Source organism: Triticum urartu, chromosome 6A, assembly GCF_056163025.1.
Source record: "Triticum urartu cultivar PI428250 chromosome 6A, HENAU_Tu73, whole genome shotgun sequence".
In the NCBI taxonomy this organism is placed as follows: Eukaryota; Viridiplantae; Streptophyta; class Magnoliopsida; order Poales; family Poaceae; genus Triticum; species Triticum urartu.
Genome location: NC_141878.1, coordinates 223731478 through 223751809, shown reverse-complemented (window position 1 = coordinate 223751809; position 20332 = coordinate 223731478). Strand labels below are relative to the sequence as shown.

At 49.3% G+C, this 20332-nt stretch overlaps 1 protein-coding gene across 1 annotated transcript in view; it reads right to left on the bottom strand.

The window, feature by feature from the left end:
- LOC147964841 (uncharacterized) overlaps window positions 1–7604 on the bottom strand; it is a 64374-nt gene extending 56770 nt beyond the window's left edge. The window contains exons 1-4 of the mRNA XM_087530178.1: window positions 7278–7604; window positions 7012–7126; window positions 6438–6934; window positions 96–223 (exon numbers count right to left, since the gene is read on the bottom strand). Coding sequence (XP_087386304.1) covers window positions 96–223; window positions 6438–6934; window positions 7012–7126; window positions 7278–7604 — 1067 coding nt within the window. The remainder of the gene's footprint in view (window positions 1–95; window positions 224–6437; window positions 6935–7011; window positions 7127–7277) is intronic.
- Window positions 7605–20332: the final 12728 nt, after the last annotated feature.

The following is a 20332-nucleotide window of genomic DNA, read 5'->3' as shown; positions in this document are numbered from 1 at the left end:
AGATGTCGCACGTGTCACTCACCAAACAGACTCTTAACATGGTGATGTCTGTAGCATGCTCCAGATCATCCCCCCCCCCTCGAGAAAGATCCGACCTCAGATCGAAAACCAAATCATCATGGGAAATAGATGGCGTCGTCGTGTAGAAGTGGACGTTCACCAAGTAGTCATCATCTTGAAGCTCACGGTGGTCACTCTCCAATGTTGCACCATCATGTGATTCCTTCAAAAGTAGTAAGGGCAACAAACAGTTGGAAAACAAATGTGGTTAGCGTTAGTGCAAAACCAAGCATTCAAGTGGCGATTCACCGAACAAGTGTCGTCATCATGCATAGCATAAGGTGTGACAAAGGATTGTGACATGGCATGTAAGTATATGAATTGAGCACAATCAAGGTCATCACGGAAACAAGCTTGTAAATGTGAGGTAGTGATGCAAATATGTGTGACAAGAGAATAAGAATCTACCTCATGGTCATAGCAATCATGCATAAAGCGCTCGACAAATGGTCGATGGTTGGCATAAGAGTCATTCACAACACCAAAATAAATGAAGTGTCTAAACACATGGGTCAAGTGCAAGACAATCCAAGCATAACGGGCATAGGGTGTAGTGAAGATAGTGTGGCACTCAACACAATAGAAAGGGCAATTGTCCATCATATGTGAGGTAATCAAGTCAAGCATGTAGCGATAAATGGGGAATGGCATATGTGAAGTGATGACATTGTTGCAACCAAACATATTATAGGAGCAAGTAATCCAATAATTGGATGCAACACACAAGGTATATATGTCATGAGGCATGGCAATGTGGCAATGATAAGTCGAAGCAAGATCTCTAGCATGTGTGAAATATGTTAAGGTGCAAGCAACACATGAAGTAGGGATCCATGAGGGAGTCCTGGATTAGGGGGTCTTCGGACAGCCGGACTATATCCTTTGGCCGGACTATATCCTTTGGCCGGACTGTTGGACTATGAAGATACAAGATTGAAGACTTCGTCTCGTGTCCGGATGGGACTCTCCTTGGTGTGGAAGGCAAGATTGGCAATATGGATATGTAGATCTCCTTCTTTGTAACCGACTCTGTGTAACCCTAGCCCCCTCCGGTGTCTATATAAACCGGAGGGTTTAGTCCGTAGGACAACAACAATCATACCATAGGCTAGCTTCTAGGGCTTAGCCTCTACGATCTCGTGGTAGATCAACTCTTGTAATACTCATATCATCAAGATCAATCAAGCAGGAAGTAGGGTATTACCTCCATTGAGAGGGCCCGAACCTGGGTAAACATCGTGTCTCCCGCCTCCTGTTACCATCCGCCTTAGACGCATAGTTCGGGACCCCCTACCCGAGATCCGCCGGTTTTGACACTGACATTGGTGCTTTCATTGAGAGTTCCACTGTGTCGTCACCGTAAGTCTTGATGGCTCCTTTGATCATCGGTAACGATGCGGTCCAGGGTGAGGTTTTCCTCCCCAGACAGATCTTCATATTCGGCGGCTTCGCACTGCGGGCCAACTCGCTTGGCCATCTGGAGCAGATCGAGAGCTACGCCCCTGGCCATCAGGTCAGGTTCTGAAACTTAAACTACACTGCCGACATCCGCGGAGACTTGATCTTCGACGGATTCGAGCCCATGTCAGGTGTGCCTCACAATCGCGGCGAGCACGATGTAACTCTGCCATCGGACAGTGTTCGGGAGATCACACCTGCAACTACTCCGTCCCTCAATCCGGAGCAAATTGCGCCATCCGAGGACGGGGGGATAGACCCCGCCATGGAGGCCGCACTCTCAGTGGCGATGGAGCCGGATACTGACTTCACCCCTTAGGAGAGCCGTGTTGCCGAACCACTGGATTCGTCTCTGGCCATGGACTCCGAGCCGCCTGCGTCCGTGCCTATCGAATCCGATTGGGTGCCGATTATGGAGTTCACCTCTGCGGATATCTTTCAGCACTCACCTTTCGGCGACGTGCTAAATTCATTAAGGTCTCTCTCCTTGTCAAGAGATCCTTGGCCAAACTATGTCCGACTAGAATGGGATGCGGACGACGAAGAAATTTGCTGCCCACCCACCACCCACTTAGTAGCCTCTGTCGACGATTTAACCGACATGCTCAATTTCGACTCCGAAGACATCGACGGCATGGACGACGATGCAGGAGAGGAAGAGGAACCAGTGCCCACAGAGCGCTGGCCAACCACTTCACCACATGACATATACATGGTGGATACACCCAAAGAAAACAATGACGAAGAACGGCAGGGTGCAGCGAAGAATAGCTCCCTCGAGAAGCAAGCAAAGCGTCGGCATAGGTGCCGCTCAAAATCCCTCCTCGGCAAAACAACGATAACAGCGCAAGAGAAAATAACACTCCAGTCGACTCCAGAGGAAACGATGACCACATTGACCCAGCGGCAGAGCACGATGAAACTGAAGATGGAGAACATAGTACGGATCCGATGTTCGAACACGGCGACGCTAAGGATAAACCTCATCAACCCCCCTCCGGGGAGGAAAAAAGTCCGGACGAAGATGCACACGTCATCCCGGAAACGCACTTGGAACAAGAGAACCTCCACAGAAGGCTTATTGCCACAGCGAGGAGTGTGAAGCAGCAAAAGCAAAGTCTTAAGGCCGCACAAAATACGCTCAACAGCAGGTGGAACAAAGTGCTCGACAACGAAGAAAAGTATGGTGGAAGTTACCACACAAAGAGCTATCCAAAGCACAAGCTATTACCTGAATTCTACGATGAGGCCGTAGAGCCCACATAGCCGAAAAATAAAACGGCCAACCGGCCGGATCAACCACCTTGTGGCCGCGATAGAGCGGCTAACAAGGCCGCTCATAAGTCAACACACGATCTACGTGAGGACTTGCGCCAAAAATCTATTATGACCAGATCCATCTATGTATCTAGGAAGCGCGCTCCGGCACAAAATTAAAACCGAATACTACAACCGTCCGAACGCCATGATACATCCAACTATAGGGGTGCCGCACACCCCCTATGTTTCACCGATGAGGTGCCGGACCACGAATTTCCAGAAGGATTCAAACCAGTGAACATAGAGGCGTACAACGGGACCACAGACCCTGGGGTCTGGATTGAGGACTTTATCCTCCATATCCATATGGCTCGCGGAGACGATCTCCACACCATCAAGTACTTGCCCCTCAAGCTTAAAGGACCAGCTCGGCACTGGCTGAAAAGCCTCCCCGAAAACTCAATTGGAAGTTGGGAGGAGCTCGAGGATGCTTTTCGGGCAAATTTTCAAGGGACCTATGTCCGACCTCCGGATGCAGACGATTTAAGTCATATAATTCAACAGCCCGGAGAGTCAGCCCGAAAGCTTTGGAACATGTTTCTCACTAAGAAGAACCAAATCGTCGACTGCCCGGATGCCGAAGCCTTAGCAGCTTTCAAGCACAGCGTCCAAGACGAATGGCTCGCCAGACACCTCGGCCAAGAAAAATCGAGAACAATGGCAGCCCTGACAAGCCTCATGACCCGCTTTTGCGCGGGCGAAGATAGCTAGTTAGCCCGCAGTAGCACCAGCGACCCAAGCACACCCGAAGTCATGGATGGCAATGGAAAACCACGACGCAGTAAAAGCAAGCGTCAAAATAAAGAAGATAGCCTAGATAATACGGTGGTAAATGCCGGATTCAGGGGCTCTCGACCAGGTCAGCGAAAAAAGCCTTTCAAAGGCAGCAGAGATGGACCGTCCAGCCTAAACAAGATTCTAGACAAACTATGTTAGATTCATGGCACCTCCGATAAACCTACAAATCACACCCACAGAGAATGCTGGGTCTTCAAGCAGGCCGGTAAGCTAAACGCCGAACACAAGGGGAGGGAGACACCAAGCGAAGACGAGGACGAACCTTGCCAGCAGAGCACTGGAGGACAGAAAAAATTCCCACCAGAGGTTAAAACAGTAAACATGATCCACATGACGAAGAGGAGAAGCAAACATGCACTCCGAGACATACGCGCCGTAGAGCCCGTCACCCCTAAGTTCAACCCTTGGTTGGCCTGCTCGATTACTTTTGACCGCAGGGATCACCCGACAAGCATCCAACATGAAGGATTGGTTGCCTTGGTGTTAGACCCAATAATAAACGGATACCATCTCACACGAGTCCTTATGGATGCCGACAGTTGCCTAAATCTGATATATCAGGACACAGTCCGCAAAATGGGGATAGACCCGACAAAAATCAGCCACAGTAATACTACCTCCAAGGGAGTAATACCAGGCCCAGAGGCCCGCTCCATGGGCTCTCTAGTACTTGAGGTTGTATTCGGTTCATCCGACAACTACCGAAGTGAGACTTCGACATTGCTCCATTCCGAAGAGGCTATCAAGCACTACTCGGAAGAACAGCTTAATATGCCCGGTCCATGTGGCACCATCACAGTTAGTGGAAATATTGAGCGTTCTCTATGCGCGGAAGAACGTGTGGTGGCTTTAACAGCCGAGCACTAGACGGCCTCACCAACCAGTATAAACGATAGGTCGTCAAGACCGCGGACACGGTTAGACGAGTCCGACGCATCACTAGATATACCTGAGATTGGTTTGATGGTTAAACCCTCATAGATGGTACCATGGGCTTCCCGTGTGTAATCAGGGCTAGTTCGGCTCAACTTGACTTATCTTGAATTTTAATGGTTTATCAAGAATAACTCTATTGGAAAAGGCAGTGCCTACGAGGCGCTTAGGCACGCCTAGGCACTAGGCACTGGCCAAATGCCTCGCTTAGGGCATAAATGGAGATCTAGGTAGGGCAAGCAAGGAATTACGTACCCAAGCAAGAAATCATGCCACATACTGCACTGATATGCCAAACGGGTTATATTCTAATGACAATAGATAGTAATTAACTTATTCATATGCCCTAAACTAATATCAACACCCATATAATAATCACAAAATACACTACAAGTAAAAACTATATTACCGCCTAGGCGGTGCCTAGGACGCTTAGGCACCGCCTAGGCACTAGGCGAAGGCCAACCGCCTCGCTTACGCCTACCGCTTTTTCCAACCTTGGAGAATAACCAATTTTGTTTTTGGCACGGCAACTTTCACCTAAGTTCTTCTCTTTTACAGATGACAATCGTGCTACACCTGTCCAGGACACGGCACAACGGAGGCACAGGTGCAGACGTGCAGCAGGGACCCGCTCAAAGGTTTCTTTTCAGATTAAGACCCTGCATAAACCTTTTTTACTGTCTCTTGTTGTTCACATCCTCCGAATACTCAATACAACCGAGAAGGATGCTGGCGTTATTGGCACTTCGCCACGTCAGAATATTGCACGTACCTTGACACTCAGGGTTTATTATTAAGGGCAGTGTTCAGCCTGGAATATGTTATAAAGACCGAATGCCTTAGGGAGTGTTCGGCGTCGCGAGTTTGGCCTTATATGCATCAGCTCCGAATCATGTCTTTGGTAAAATGTTGGGTTTGCCCGGCTCCCGTGTTTTGCTACCTTACGTTCCACTCCATTGGCTAAGGTGGCACTGGGAGAACTACTGCGATTGTGCCCTGGTTCATCCGGACAAGCACCTCAGTAGAGAAAGCCAAAAACTGACTGTCATGATAAAGCACGAGACTGGTCAACCACTCGATGACTTAGCGGAATCTTAGGGATTCCTCCGCATTAACGAAGGGCCGCTTCCCGGTCATGTACGTACGCGCACCGTATTCGGACAAGCGCGGAGGTACGAGGGGCTATATAGTAGTCCCACCGTCAAACTCCTATGGCTAAGTGAAAGTGTTAAAGCAATATAGTCCGATTACCTCGTTCGTTGTGCCACCACCTCCTCAATGGACCAAGACGTTGGATCAAGTGTGAATACACGATTTTTGCGAACACCCCCGCATTATATGCGTGGGGGCTGAAGCCGACGACTGCAAACTTTCAGGTTATATACATATATACATAAATGGCTGCACAGGAGGCAACATAATACTTTCAGGCAAAAGTATAAACACATCCTTTATAATTCAATAAAACATTGTTTTTACAATGGGAGTACATGTCACTAGAACATAATATTCTTCAAGCACTGAGCCTCTATTGAACGAGCGCCTTCAAGGACTTCTTCAAAGTAGTGCTCGGCAGATACTCGGCCTACAGCCGAACTGTGGGTTGCAATAGCGGTGGCCTCCATCTCTGCCCAGTATGTCTTGACATGGGCAAGCGCCATACATGCACCCTCTATGCACGCCGACCTCTTCATAGCGTCGTTGTGCGGCACATCACCAAGGAACTGTTGCACTAAACTAAAATAACTATTCGGCCTTGGCCCTTCTGGCCACAGATGATCCACAACATACCTCATGGCAAGCCCGGACAACCTATGGAGCTCAGCCCACTCGGCCATTCGCTCATTCAACAGCAGCGGACGCACTGGAACATGGAACTGTGACCAAAATAGCCTTGCCACTTCATGATCTTTTTGATCCTTGAAGTACTCGGCCGCATCAGCAGCACTGGCTGCCAAATCCACGTATGCATCTACAGAACTCCATAGTTGATCAAGAGGGGCATACTTCGGATCACCGAACTTCGTCCGCCACAAAAAGGGCTTCCCAGCCGCGATATCTCCAACTTGATGCAGCTCCTCCTTCGTCACTCTGATTTTAGAGCGGGCTTCCTTGGCTGCTACCATGGCCTTCTCCAGGTCTGTCGCCTTCGATCGGCTTTCTTCTTCAAGAAGCTGGTAACGGTCGGCGACATCTTTCAACTCAACGGCCATCTTGGCTATTTTTTCCTTGCTTTGGCAATGTGCAGCCTGTTCGGCCCTCAGCTCTTCAACCGCCTTTAGAGTGGCCGCATCACTATTCTTGGCTTGTTCCTTGGCTCGGGCAATTTCCGCCCGGAGGGTCTCCATGTCGGCAGCTCCATCTGCAGTCACAACATATTAAAAGATACTAGCATCATGCTCCTCTTACTATGTGTCGATCATCGGAGAAATCACATACCCTGTGCCTCGTTGAGCCGCTTGTTGACAAGCATGATGTCGGCATCTGCCGCATCAAGCTGCCGTTTCAGCTCGGCAAACTCACCAGTCCAACTAGCCACTGGACCTTCCGCCACCTACACATGAAGGCGGCCTGATTATTACCTGGGACTATGATCCTCTGTTTGCCGCCGTTCTCGACGGCAACCAGATTCTCAGGGGCTACTATCTGCATAGGGCACACCTAACATGTGCGGTACTGTCAAAAACATACACTATTTCATGTACCTCAAAGCCTTTCAGCAGACTCATAAAAGCTTCATGCAACCCGCTTTCGGCAAATGAAATCCTCTCGATCACTGTACCCATTAGCGTATGATGCGCTTCTGAGATGGACGCTTGCTCTAGAAGATCCTTCAGTGCGTTCAATCGCACACCGGATGGTTTCAGACTCTTTCTGTTGATCTCTTTAGGAGCCGAATACCGAGGACTACGGGTGGCTGAAGGATTACCCTCTGGCCTCGGCGAATCAGGAGAAACCCTCCGCGACGACACTTCAGGGTCGCCCGCCTCATAAGGCGGAGTGGCATGGGGAGGTGTTTCGCTCTCCATCATCTCCGGAAGAAGATCCCCCGAAGACGAACTCTGTCGAGAAGGGCTATGATCCGAACTATAAGATATATGCTTCGGTTATTGTCTTCAAAAGTAATGTAGGATATTTTTACTATTAAGTACCTTTTGTTTACTTACATCTCGGTAGAGGGATGACCCCCTTGCGGGCATTGTGCGGCAAGAGTACCCTCCGAGGCAGGACCCTCTGGCGAAGATTTCTTCCCCCGTTTGGAAATCTTTGTTTCCGGGTCTTCAGAGGTGGTCCTCTTCCTTCCTTGGGGAGAGGGAATTTCAGATTCTTCTCCCTGGTTATCCTCCTTCGCGGAGGCACTAATTCCCCTGGTTTGGATGGATAATGAGTAAGGCCTGCTTTCAGCCTCTTTATCCCCCCCTTTATCTTCCCCTGAGGGCGCCTGGTAAGGCACTGGCTCGAGCATTCTGGCTAGTACTGGATCGGCCGAGCCTTTGGGAAGGGGGCCCGAACACCTGATCATCTCCGCCTTTGTTACCCAGTCCTGGTCAAAGAGCGACTTTTCAGAATGATGTTGTGATAAATAAAAAGACAGCGTGTTCGTCCACGAGATTACTTACTTGGGTATCTAGGCGATTACAGCTCAGACCCGCATCCTCGGTGGTGTCCGGACACTTTATTTGTGGTCCGAAGAACAATTTGTACATCTCTTCGAGCGTCATGCCGAGGAAGTGCTGAATAGTTCGTGGTCCTTCCGGGTTGAACTCCCACATACGGAGGGATCGACGTTTGCAAGGCGGGACTTGACGAACTAGCATGAGTTGCATTACCGTGGCCATGCTGACATCTCTCTCTAAGAGATCTCGGATGCGACTCTGCAATATCGGCACATCATTTATTGGCCCCCAGTCCATCCCCTTGTTGATCCATGACGTCAATTGTGGTGGGGGGCCCGAGCGAAAGGCTGGGACGGGTACCCACTTGGTACTCCGGGGAGCTATGATATAAAACCACTCCCGTTGCCATAAACTGGACACCTCTGGGAAGGAATCCTCTGGCCATGGAACATCAGCGCTTTTGCTTATTGCGGCACCTCCGCACTTTGCGTGACGCCCCTCGTCATCTTCGGCTTCACATTGAAAGTCTTGAGCCACATGCCGAAGTGTGGGGTAATGCGGAGGAAGGCCTCACACAAGACGATGAACGACGAGATGTGAAGGAGGGAATTCGGGGCCAGGTCATGGAAATCTAGCCCATAATAGAACATGAGCCCCCTAACAAAGGGATCCAGAGCGAGGCCTAGCCCACGGAGGTAGTGAGAGATGAATACAACGCTCTCGTCGGGTTTGGGAGTGGGAATGACCTGCCCTTGAGTAGGCAGCCTGTGCGAGATTTCGAGGGTCAAATACCTGGCCTCTCTTACCTTCTTGATGTCTTCCTCTATGACAGAGGAAGGCATCCACCGACCTTGAAGGTTGGATCCGGACATGGTTGAAGGTCCGAAGCGCCTGACCTGAGACTTGGGTGTTGGAGTTCGAGGCAGGGGAAGGATTCGATTGAGTATGAGAGGAAGAAAAGGACAGGCCTTGGCCTCTTTATAAAGAGGGTGAATATCAAGCGTCCTCCTTGTGGCCGTTTGGGACTGGCCCAAAATCGAGGAGTCATACCAACGGGCACGATTTGGTTACCCACGTCCGTATAGATGAGAATCCCGTAATAAGGGGGACACGATCTCTGCTTTGACAAGACATGTCAAGAAAACCGCCTCGCGATATGTGCAGTGCTGGTTGAGAAAAACGGTTTGAATAATGACCGGGCCATGGCATGATGTCATGTTGCTAAACGTGTCAGCAGATTAGATTTGTGGAGATATTCTTCTCTCTATGGTGGTATGTGGAACTTGTTTTACAGAGCCGGACACTATCCTCGTGTTCAAAATCTTCTATGGAGTATTCGGAGGAAGAACCCGCCTTGCAATGCCGAAGACAAATCTGCGCGTCGGACTCATCGTCATTGAAGCCTGGTTCAGGGTCTACTGAGGGAGTCCTGGATTAGGGGGTCTCTGGACAGCCGGACTATATCCTTTGGCCGGACTGTTGGACTATGAATATACAAGATTGAAGACTTCGTCTCGTGTCCGGATGGGACTCTCCTTGGCGTGGAAGGCAAGCTTGGAAATATGGATATGTAGATCTCCTTCCTTGTAACCGACTCTGTGTAACCCTAGCCCCCTCCGGTGTCTATATAAACCGAAGGGTTTAGTCCATAGGACAACAATAATCATACCATAGGCTAGCTTCTAGGGTTTAGCCTCTATGATCTTGTGGTAGATCAACTCTTGTAATACTCATATCATCAAGATCAATCAAGAAGGAAGTAGGGTATTACCTCCATCGAGAGGGCCTGAACCTGGGTAAACATCATGTCCCCCGCCTCATGTTACCATCTGCCTTAGACGCACAGTTCGGGACCCCCCTACCGGAGATCCGCTGGTTTTGACACCGACAATCCACAAATTCATGTTCATAGTTTGTTTGTTATCAAAAGAGAAGGATATCACCTTGAAAGCATGTCCTTGTGTGTCCTTCACAATTCTAAAGCACAAGCAAGTGAGATGTAGAGGCGAGTCGGTCGCAAGTGGTTCATTCTCAAGAGCTCGAATGGTCTGTTCAACTCACGGGAAGTGGAAGTTGAAACCAAGTCAAAGTATCCTTCACATGCACAAAAGAAAGCAAACAACGTATGTGCATGGTAGATAAACATATCATCCATCATGATGGTTCTCTTCTTTTGCACATAACCATTAGAAGCACAAGTGCACAAATAATATGATGCAACAATGGCGATATTAATGGCACTAGGTGTATGGTGCAAAGAAGGAATACAAGCATGCTTCATAAGAAATATGTCAAAATATCCAAATATATGCGATAATGCTATGGAGGCAATCTCATGAGCACGACTAAAAGCATTGTTGCACTCAATGCATGGCAAATCATCTAGCATGAGAGAGGCAACATATGGAGACATATGACAAGAAGCAATAGCAATCATATGCAAAGCATGTAGATGGTTTTCATTAACTGCATGAGAGAAGCAAGTATGAATCATTGGTGATGCAGCATAAGCAAGCATATCTATCATGTCATGCAAACTAGCGGAGCGAAGATGCAACACACTAGGGGAAATCATGGCAATCATGCCATGTGAGCAAATAGTAGGTATAGGCAATGCACATGACATACCGCAAGGACAAACACAAAGAAAGATCATAGTATCATCATAGGAATGGGTCATAAATGGAACATGGCAATAACAAGCAATATCTCCACCAAGCTGCAAATACACATACAAGTACGAGAATCAATCATCATATGTAATGCAAAGCATGGGTCACAAATGCATGGCAAAGGCATAGGAATGAGCATATCATGCAAAGTGAACATGGCAAGATGGACATAGAATATGTAATGGACAACAACCCATAACCATGTGAGGGCCATGTAGAAGAAATGCGTAAAGTCATTGCGCAATGGAAATGGTATGAAAACCAATCCACGGGATCCCAAATCATCATTGCTCTCTAGAGCTTGTTTCGTCAACTCATGGGATTGTGAGGTTGACAAGTATTCAAGGGTACCTACACAAAAGAGACACAAACCAAATAAAGTGTGTGTGTGTGGTAAATGTACACATCATCCATCATGATGTGTATGTGCACATGTGAGTTAGCACAAGATAGGCATCGCTCAAAGAAAATTTGATGCATGGTATAAGAACATGTCATCATCATGAAAGAATAGTTATTATGTATAACATGACACAAATTGAGTATACAAGTATATGGCACATCAATATCATTTTCATTCATGGGGAGCATATTGTGAACATAATTATTGGGATTATTGCCAGTGTCAAAACCGGCGGATCTCGGGTAGGGGGTCCCGAACTATGCGTCTAGGATTGATGGTAACAGGAGACTTGGGACGCAATGTTTACCCAGGTTCGGACCCTCTCTATGGAGGTAATACCCTACTTCCTGCTTGATTGATATTGATGAATATGAGTATTACAAGAGTTGATCTACCATGAGATTGTAATGACTAAACCCTAAAATTCTAGTCTGGCTGTGATTATTCGGGGGTATCTACGGACCTAGCCCTCCGATTTATATAGACATGGGAGGGATCTAGGGTTACACAAGGTTGGTTACAAAGAAAGGAATCTTCATGGTCGACGCCAAGCTTGCCTCCCATGCCAAGGAGAGTCCTATCCGGACATGGGTAGAGTCTTCGGTCTTCGTATCTTCAAAGCCCAACAGTCCGGCCCATATCGATAGGTTGAACGCCCGAGGACCCCTTAGTCCAGGACTCCCTCAGTAGCCCCTGAACCAGGCTTCAATGACAATGTGTCCGGCACGCAGATTGTTTTCGGCATTGCAAGGCGGGTTCCACTTTCCGAATACTCCAAGATTGTCTTCGGATAAAACTATGGTGTCCGGATTTGCAACATAAGTACCACACATGACCGCAGGGAATATATTATTTCACGAGTCCTATCTGCTGATAACTTTTTTACAAGATGACATCATGTCTGTCCGGTTGTCATTTTGAACCATTTTTGTCTGTCGTTCCGCGCTACGAGATGCGGTTTCCATTGGCACGTCTTGTCAAAGTAGAGATCGTGTCCCCTTATCACAAGATTCTCATCAATACGTGCGTGGATAACCCAACCGTGCCATTTACACAGCCCTTGGAAATAGGCAAGTTTTAGGGCGAGTGCGCAGGCATTCGATATTCATGGCCTTTATAAGGGGATAAGGATTCCCCCTTCTTCTCCCACGCCTTCTCTCTTCCTCTGCCCTTCCACTCTTGAGCTCTAGCGCCCAAGTTCTCATCTTTTCCCCACTCGAGCGAGCACTCAACCATGTCCGGGTCCGGAGGTCAAGGCAAGTGGATGGCCTCCTCCGTCGAGGAGAAGGATATTACTGAGCTTCAGGCGGCCGGGTACCTGGCGAAGGAAATCACCCACCGTATTCCAGCCCAGGGCAAGTCGTCCCACACCGAAGCCCAACGAGAGGGTGGTATTCATCCCTCATTTCCTCCATGGGCTAGGGTTTCCACTCCACCTTTTGTCCACGGGATGATGTTCTATTACGGGCTAGATTTCCATGATCTAACCCCGAACTCTTTCCTCAACATCTCAGTGTTCATAGTCGTGCGAGGCCTTCCTCCGCATCCAACCACACTTCGGGCTGTGGCTCAAGATCTTCAACGTGAAGCCGAAGGTGGTGGATAACCAGCACGCGGAACGCGGAGGCGCCATGGTGAGCAAGCTGACCAACGTCCCCTAGCCAAAAGGCACTTTCGTGGAGACTGTCAAGGAATGGCAGAAACTGTCGTTCTACATCACAAAACCCCGCGGCGCCAACTGGGCCGCAACTGCCGAATTCAACTCCATTGCTCCGATGCGACTCACCTCCTGGGTTGAGAAGAGCCCGAATTTGTCTTCGTCGGACGAGATGATAGCACTGCAAACGCGCATTCAGAGCATGGTGGATAAAGATATCAAGCTCGTTGATGTAATCCAGGTGATGCTAGTTCGCCGGATTCTCCTGTGCCAAAGCTGAAGCTGCCCTTTATATGAGTTCAACCCGAAGAAGCACCAAACCCTAGAGAGGCTCTTCTGAACAACTCACAAAGATGCCTGGAAGTTGCTCATCAAGGGCAATGAGACACCGCCAGCCATAGACTCGAACCGCAGGCACAACATTAACCACACCGCCAACAAGGTAAGTTTTTAACACGCCCTCTACTTGCTTATTTCAAGGAGGATATCTGAACTTTTTATCATCATTGCTTCTTCAGGAATGAATGGAGAGGGCGAAGCGGATTCGGTGTCCGGCTCCGCTACCTGAGGAACCAGTCATCCCACGTCTAGCGAAGATGCTGGTGCCGGCGCCTTATACGACGCCGGAGAAGAAGGCCAAGGGGAAGGCCAAGGGGGTCCGGAGTGGCCCCCGCCGCAAGGGCGCTTCGGACGTGACGTCCAAAGAGACCCGCTCCTCCGCCACCGAAGATGACGATGATGAAGAGGAGGAGGAAAGCGACTCTCCCCCTGATGGGGGGAGGAAGAAGAGGGTGGCCTCCACAAATCTGGAGGCGGAGGCGCCCAAGAGGGGGAAAGGCCCCCTCGCGGACAGCTCCGCGTGGGACGTCGACAGCAGTCCGGAGCAACGCCCCCGGAACAAGCCCCTGGCCGCATCGTGAGTGCTAAGAACCCATACACGTCTATATATGCGGCCTTTCCACCTTATGGTATTTTATATGGTTTAATCATGTTACTGCAGTCCGGCCACGACAGCATCTGGTGATCCTCATTGAGAGGCTCATTGGACTCAAAGGATATGGCCAGCGAGACACCGCCGGCCGCTTACTCTCCCAAGGCCAAGGGAGATGACGAGGTGCTATCCCAGAGGACCTTCCCAGACTAGGAAGAGGTTCAGGAGGCCGTCATGGCGGCGCCGGAGGGCGATACCTCAGCCACCGGACACATGGGGGAACAGACCCCCATGGAGACTAACGATGGGGGCCGTGCTCAATCCGCCCCCCTCTGAGCATGGATCCGGAGACCCATACGGCCCCAGAGTCTGACAAGCAGCCTCATGCCTGTCCCGCCGGCGACCTCTGTCCAACCAGAGGCACTGGATAATCAATTGGAAGTGCTACGAGGCGCTTCCATTGTGGAAGAACACCGTATCCTTATGGGTACGGTGATTGAGTAGGTTCAGTCCATCAAGAGCGGACTGACCAAAGCATGCAGTGGCATGCCGACAGGTTATGAGCTAAGTGGCGTTTAACCAAGAAAATTCCAATCTAGACAGTAGCCCCTGAGACACTGTCCGGTGTTCGGAAAGAAAAGCCGGACAAAGGATCAATTAAATTCCGCAGGAAACTAACCAAACTGTGTCTGATGTGAATAAGCAGGCGTCGCTGCTAGCAGCGACCGCTCGTACTGCCGAAGTCTCCAGACTAAAGCAGAGACTGGAGCGGGCTGAAGAGGAGCTCGGCCAGGCGAGGAAGCAGCTGGAAGACCGGCAAGGTATGTAGTGACTTGCTATGTATTCGGAAAGAATAAATGATATATACTGACCGTAGTGTCATGATTTTTGTAGGGGCGACGACCGAGGTCGAGGCCCTGAAAAAGGTCCTGGCCGAAGCCGAGGGAAAAGCTGTCAAGGAGTAGGCTGCTCGTAAAAAGCTTAAGGCCAGGATGAACGAGGTCCAGCAAGAGCTCCAAGATGCTGTCAAGAAATATGAGGCCTTAGAGGGAGATGTTTCGGCTCGAGAGGCCGAACTCTCAAAAGTTCGCCAAAGCGCGGAAGCGGCCCGGGTTGAAGCCCAGGGTGCCCTCTAGGAGATCCAGGAGGCCAAGAAGATCGCAGCGGGTAAGGCATTTAGTATGCAAAGCAATCATGTGAAGAAGCAATATCTCCTACTAACCCGGATTCGGAGTTCTCCATGGGCATTTGCAGATCTGCCACGTAGTGTGTCCGATGCTGCGGAGTTCTTCCGAGCCGAAGAAGGGAGCTCGGCGGAGAAGTTGTTCTGGTCACAGTATCTTGTGCCAGAGCATCCCGTGCCCTTCACTGATCAGCTAAAACAGATGGTGGAGCTGCATAGAGTGGCCGCACTGGCCATGAAGGATTTGATAATCCGGCTGTGGCCAGCCGAAGCTATGCCCGGCACCTACTTCGGACTCGTGAAGCGGCTGGTGAACGTGTAAAGCCCCAAGACTGATGCGCCAGGTGTCCTCCAGTTATTCGTTGTTGTTGCCTTGTCATTCGCTTGTGTGTTGCATCTTGCCATGTCATCATCCGCATTGCATCTGCATGTTTTCAAAACTTGCATTCGTCCGGGTCTCCCAGTTCTCTCCGTTGTTCGTTCTGAGCCTAGACACACTTGCACGCGCCCGCGGCACGTCCGAAATATTATTTTATAAGTGACCAGAAAATGTTCTCGGAATGGATTGAAAGTTGGCATGCAGTGTTGCTATGTTGTGAGTAGGCCGCCTGCCAAGTTTCGTCGCATTCAGAGCTTGTTTGTTTGCCCAACCGTTAAACATATAGCGGCATTATAGCCGGTTATTCATCGGATGTTTTCGGTCTTCGGAAACTGTTGTCGGGCTGCCTTCTCTTCTCTCCTCTCAACCCATCACACTCTACATAGCCCACCTAGCCCATCTAACCCCTCCCCTCCGACCGGAGCCATCGGATCACGATCAGAGGGCTCCGGAAGCCCCCAAATCCCCCTAACCTAGTCCCTGTGTCTATATATAGAACTATCCTTCCATTTTTGGACAGCTACCTACCCCTCCTCCTAAATTTCTGCACCCCTAATCAGCAGCCGCCACCTACCACCTTCTCCTTCGATTCCGACGCCCTCCACCTCCACCGCGACACTTGGCGTGCCCCGACTGGCCAGCCGTCGCCTGCGCCACCGTTCCTGACCAGTAGGAGGCTGCCACATCGCCTCCCACCATCGCGGCCCGCGGAGCTCGCGCGAGGCCCGCCCGGTCCCCGATCTGGGCCTCGAGGCCGGATCTGTGCCGCCGCCTGCCCGAGTAGGGGCCTCGTCTCCTCCCGCTCCACCCCAAGAAGCAGGAGCGCTCGAGCGCTCCTCTACCTTGCCCCAACCCTGCGGACGCCGTATCCTCGCCGCCCTCATGCTCCGCCTTGTCGCCGGCGCCCCGCAGGTCGCCGCCCCCTGCTCCTTCCTTCTCCTGCCTCCTTTGTTTTCTCTCTAACCTTTCTCCCTCTCTCTGCCATGGAAGCCCCGCCATGGGCGCCCGAAGCATGGACCGCCGCCGCCCTTGCCATCTCCGGCCAGATCCGGTAGCTAGAGACTGGATCCGCCCGTCCCTGGTCCCTGCCGCCGTTCCAAGCCCTGCCGGAGCCGGAGCCACCTGAGGCCGTACGCCTGCATCGATGGGGTCAGCGCTCCCGAGCGCGTTGACCACGGCTCTTGCCTCGATTCGATCCTGTGAGGCCTAGCGCCTCCAGATCTGGCCCAGACGCACTCAGTCCGATCAACTTCTGGCCCGTTTGGCCCGAGGTGAGCACTCCTTCGCCATGCCTCGGTCGGACTTCTTTTAGGTATGGTGCGCCCGCTGCTGTTGGCCCGTTTTGCCTCAGATTTGGCCTGATGACCTTTTATTTAGATCTGTGAATTTCTTCATATTCCAAAGGATTACTGTTTTACAAAAAACCCCCTAAGTTTCATGCATATCCTAACTCACCAACCATGCATCACATGTAAAAACATTATATATGTAAAATGCCTAGAATTTTGTCTAGTTTCATAATTTCCAACTTTCATCCATGTTTAAAATGTTTAAATTGCTTTTTGCATTAATTTTCTCTAATGCCATGTTAAAATGCTTTATTTCATAAGTAATTAACCGTAGCTCCGAATTTAATAAACTTTATATGTAAATGGGGTAGAAAAATGCCTAGTTTAACATGGTGGCTTTACTTTGCATGTTTAATAACTCTAAAATTATGTATAGGGCAGAACAGTACCAACTCTAAAATTTGCATGTGGGGGTTTACTGGAATCGTTGTTTGATATTTCCGGCCTCATTTAAACTTGCCTAAATAGTTCGTTTTACTTATGCCTCACCTCTTTCCATGTTGACCAACATTTAATTTTGTTGAGTAAATAAACGGGAGAGAACTAAATAAGTCATGTGGTGTTTTGTCAATATGCAACCCGTTGCATATTGAGCTCCACTTAATTTGTAGTGTTGGTTGTGCACTTTGCCATGCCATGCCTCATTAAACCGGACATGCATCATACTTGATTGTGCATCATGCCATGTTTATGCTTGTTGGTTTACCATGTTGTTTGCTCCTTTTCGGTGTTGCTTCTTCTTGTTAGTTCCGGTAACGTTGCGTTTGTGAGGATCCGTTCGACTACGTCCGTTTGTCTACTTCATGGACTCGTTCTTCTTCCTTGCGGGATCTCAGGCAAGATGACCATACCCTCGATATCACTTCTATCTTTGCTTGCTAGTTGTTCGTTCTATCGCTATGTCGCGCTACCTACCACTTGTTATATCATGCCTCCCATATTGCCATGTCAAGCCTCTAACCAACCTTTCTTAGCATACCGTTGTTTGGCTATGTTAATGCTTTTGCTCAGCCCCTCTTATAGCGTTGCTAGTTGCAGGTGAAGTTGAAGTTTGTTCCATGTTGGAACATGGATATGTTGGGATATCACAATATCTCTTATTTAATTAATGCATCTATATACTTGGTAAAGGGTGGAAGGCTCGGCCTTATGCCTGGTGTTTTGTTCCACTCTTGCCGCCCTAGTTTCCGTCATACCGGTGTTATGTTCCTTGATTTTGCGTTCCTTACACGGTTGGGTGTTATGGGAACCCCTTGACAGTTCGCTTTGAATAAAACTCCTCCAGCAAGGCCCAACCTTGGTTTTGCATTTGCCTAAAAATCTAAGCCTTTTTCCATTGGGTTTCCGGAGCCCGAGGGTCATCTTTATTTTAACCCCCCGGGCCAGTGCTCCTCTGAGTGTTGGTCCGAACTGAGTAGATTGCAGGGCCACCTTGGGGAAACTTGAGGGCTGGTTTTCCTCGTAGGATGTCTCATCCGATGTGCCCCGAGAGCGAGATATGTGCAGCTCCTATCGGGATTTGTCGGCACATTCAGGCGGCTTTGCTGGTCTTGTTTTACCATTGTAGAAATTTCTTGTAACCGGGATTCCGAGACTGATCGGGTCTTTCCGGGAGAAGAAATATCCTTTGTTGACCATGAGAGCTTGTGATGGGCTAAGTTGGGACACTCCTGCAGGGTTTAAACTTTTGAAAGCCGTGCCCGCGGTTATGTGGCAGATGGGAATTTTTTAATATCTGGTTGTAGAGAAGTTGACACTTAACTTAATTAAAATGCATCAACTGCGTGTGTAGCCATGATGGTCTCTTTTCGGCGGAGTCCGGGAAGTGAACACGGTCTTGTGTTATGCTTGAACGTAAGTAGTTTCAGGATCACTTCTTGATCACTTCTAGCTTCTCGACCGTTGCATTGCTTCTCTTCTCGCTCTTATTTGCGTATGTTAGCCACCATATTTGCTTAGCGCTTGCTGCAGCTCCACCTCATTACCTTATCATACCCATAAGCTTAAATAGTCCTGATCTCGCGGGTGTGAGATTGCTGAGTCCTCGTGGCTCACGGATACTTCCAAAATAGTTGCAGGTGCCGATGATACCAGTGCAGGTGATGCAACCGAGCTCAAGAGGGAGCTCGATGAAGATCTTGATCATTGTTTTGTGTCTTTTCCGGTTGATCAGTAGTGGAGCCCAGTTGGGACGATCTGGGATCTAGCATTTGGGGTTGTCTTCCTTTATTTTGGTTCCGTAGTCAGACCTTGATTGTACTCTGGATGATGTATGTTTAACTTGTTATTTGTGTGAAGTGGCAATTGTAAGCCAACTCTTTATCCCTTTCTTATACAGTACATGGGATTGCGGAAATGCCTCTAAGTCATGCCTCGACACGTGGGAGATATAGCCGCATCGTGGGTGTTACAAAACGCCTGTCCTTGGCTGGACGTCGTCAAGCGATCGGCCTGCATTGAAGGTGCGCGCATGGCCTTCGCCCGCGTCAAGATATGGTGGGCAAAGATGGACGCCGTCAAGCTGACGACCGAGGGGCCGCGAGAGGGCAAGGAGCACCGCACGCCTGAGCAGTATTTTGCAGATGTCCTGGAAGGGTCGCGCATTGTAGCAACGCAATGTGTGCAAGACACTATTTTTGAATGAATACAATGATCTTGTCTTTTCCCTGTATGATGAAACAAAATCGTTATGTAATATAATGTTTAGTTAAAAAAATTTTCCCTCCTGTGCGGCCGTGTTATGTGAAATCGAGAGTTGGCCAGTCGTCGGCTTCTGCCCCCACGTAGGAAATATGGGGGTGTTCAGGATGTAATCAAAACACTCTTGATCCAATTGTTTGGTCCTTGAAGGAGGTGTTTAGCACGACGAACCAGGCAATCGGACTATGCGGCTTTAGCACCCTCACTTAGCGATAGGAGTTTGACAGATAGAAATATAGGTGCAACCCCTAATATCCGGACTAGGATGCTATAAACACTTGATCGGGTAAGTACAAATCCGTTGCATAATGCGGAAAAAATCTCTAAGGATTTGAGACCTCTGAAGAGCTGACCGGCTCTCGCCGAATCATGACAGTCAGTTTTCAGCTTTCTCTACTGAGGTGCTCACTTGGGTAAACCAGGGCACAATCACAGTAGTTCTCCCTTTACTACCCTAGCCGATACAGCAGAACATAAGGTAGTAAGCACAGGAGCCGGGCAACCCAACTATTGGCCAAAGACATGATTCGGAGCCAATGCATATAGTGCTAAATTCGGGGTGCCGAACTGTACTGTAAAAGTGTTCAGACTTTTTTTGCCATGTTGTGGGGCGCTATGAAGCCCCTGACAAATTGAAACGCAACAGAGTGTATGGGTGTTGTCTGATAAAGTTACCAGAAAAGATAAGATAAAAAGGAAACAAAAGAGGAACATGTAGTAAGCTAGAGTCATAAAAATTTGGGCCGCAAACTGTTTCTATTATAATTTCACAGGTGCGTTAAAGCGCATTTGTACAAATAATGCCATAGGCAGAAGGCTATTTACTATGCCTTAACGAAGAGAGAGCTGTGTGTGGGTCCTGAGAACAG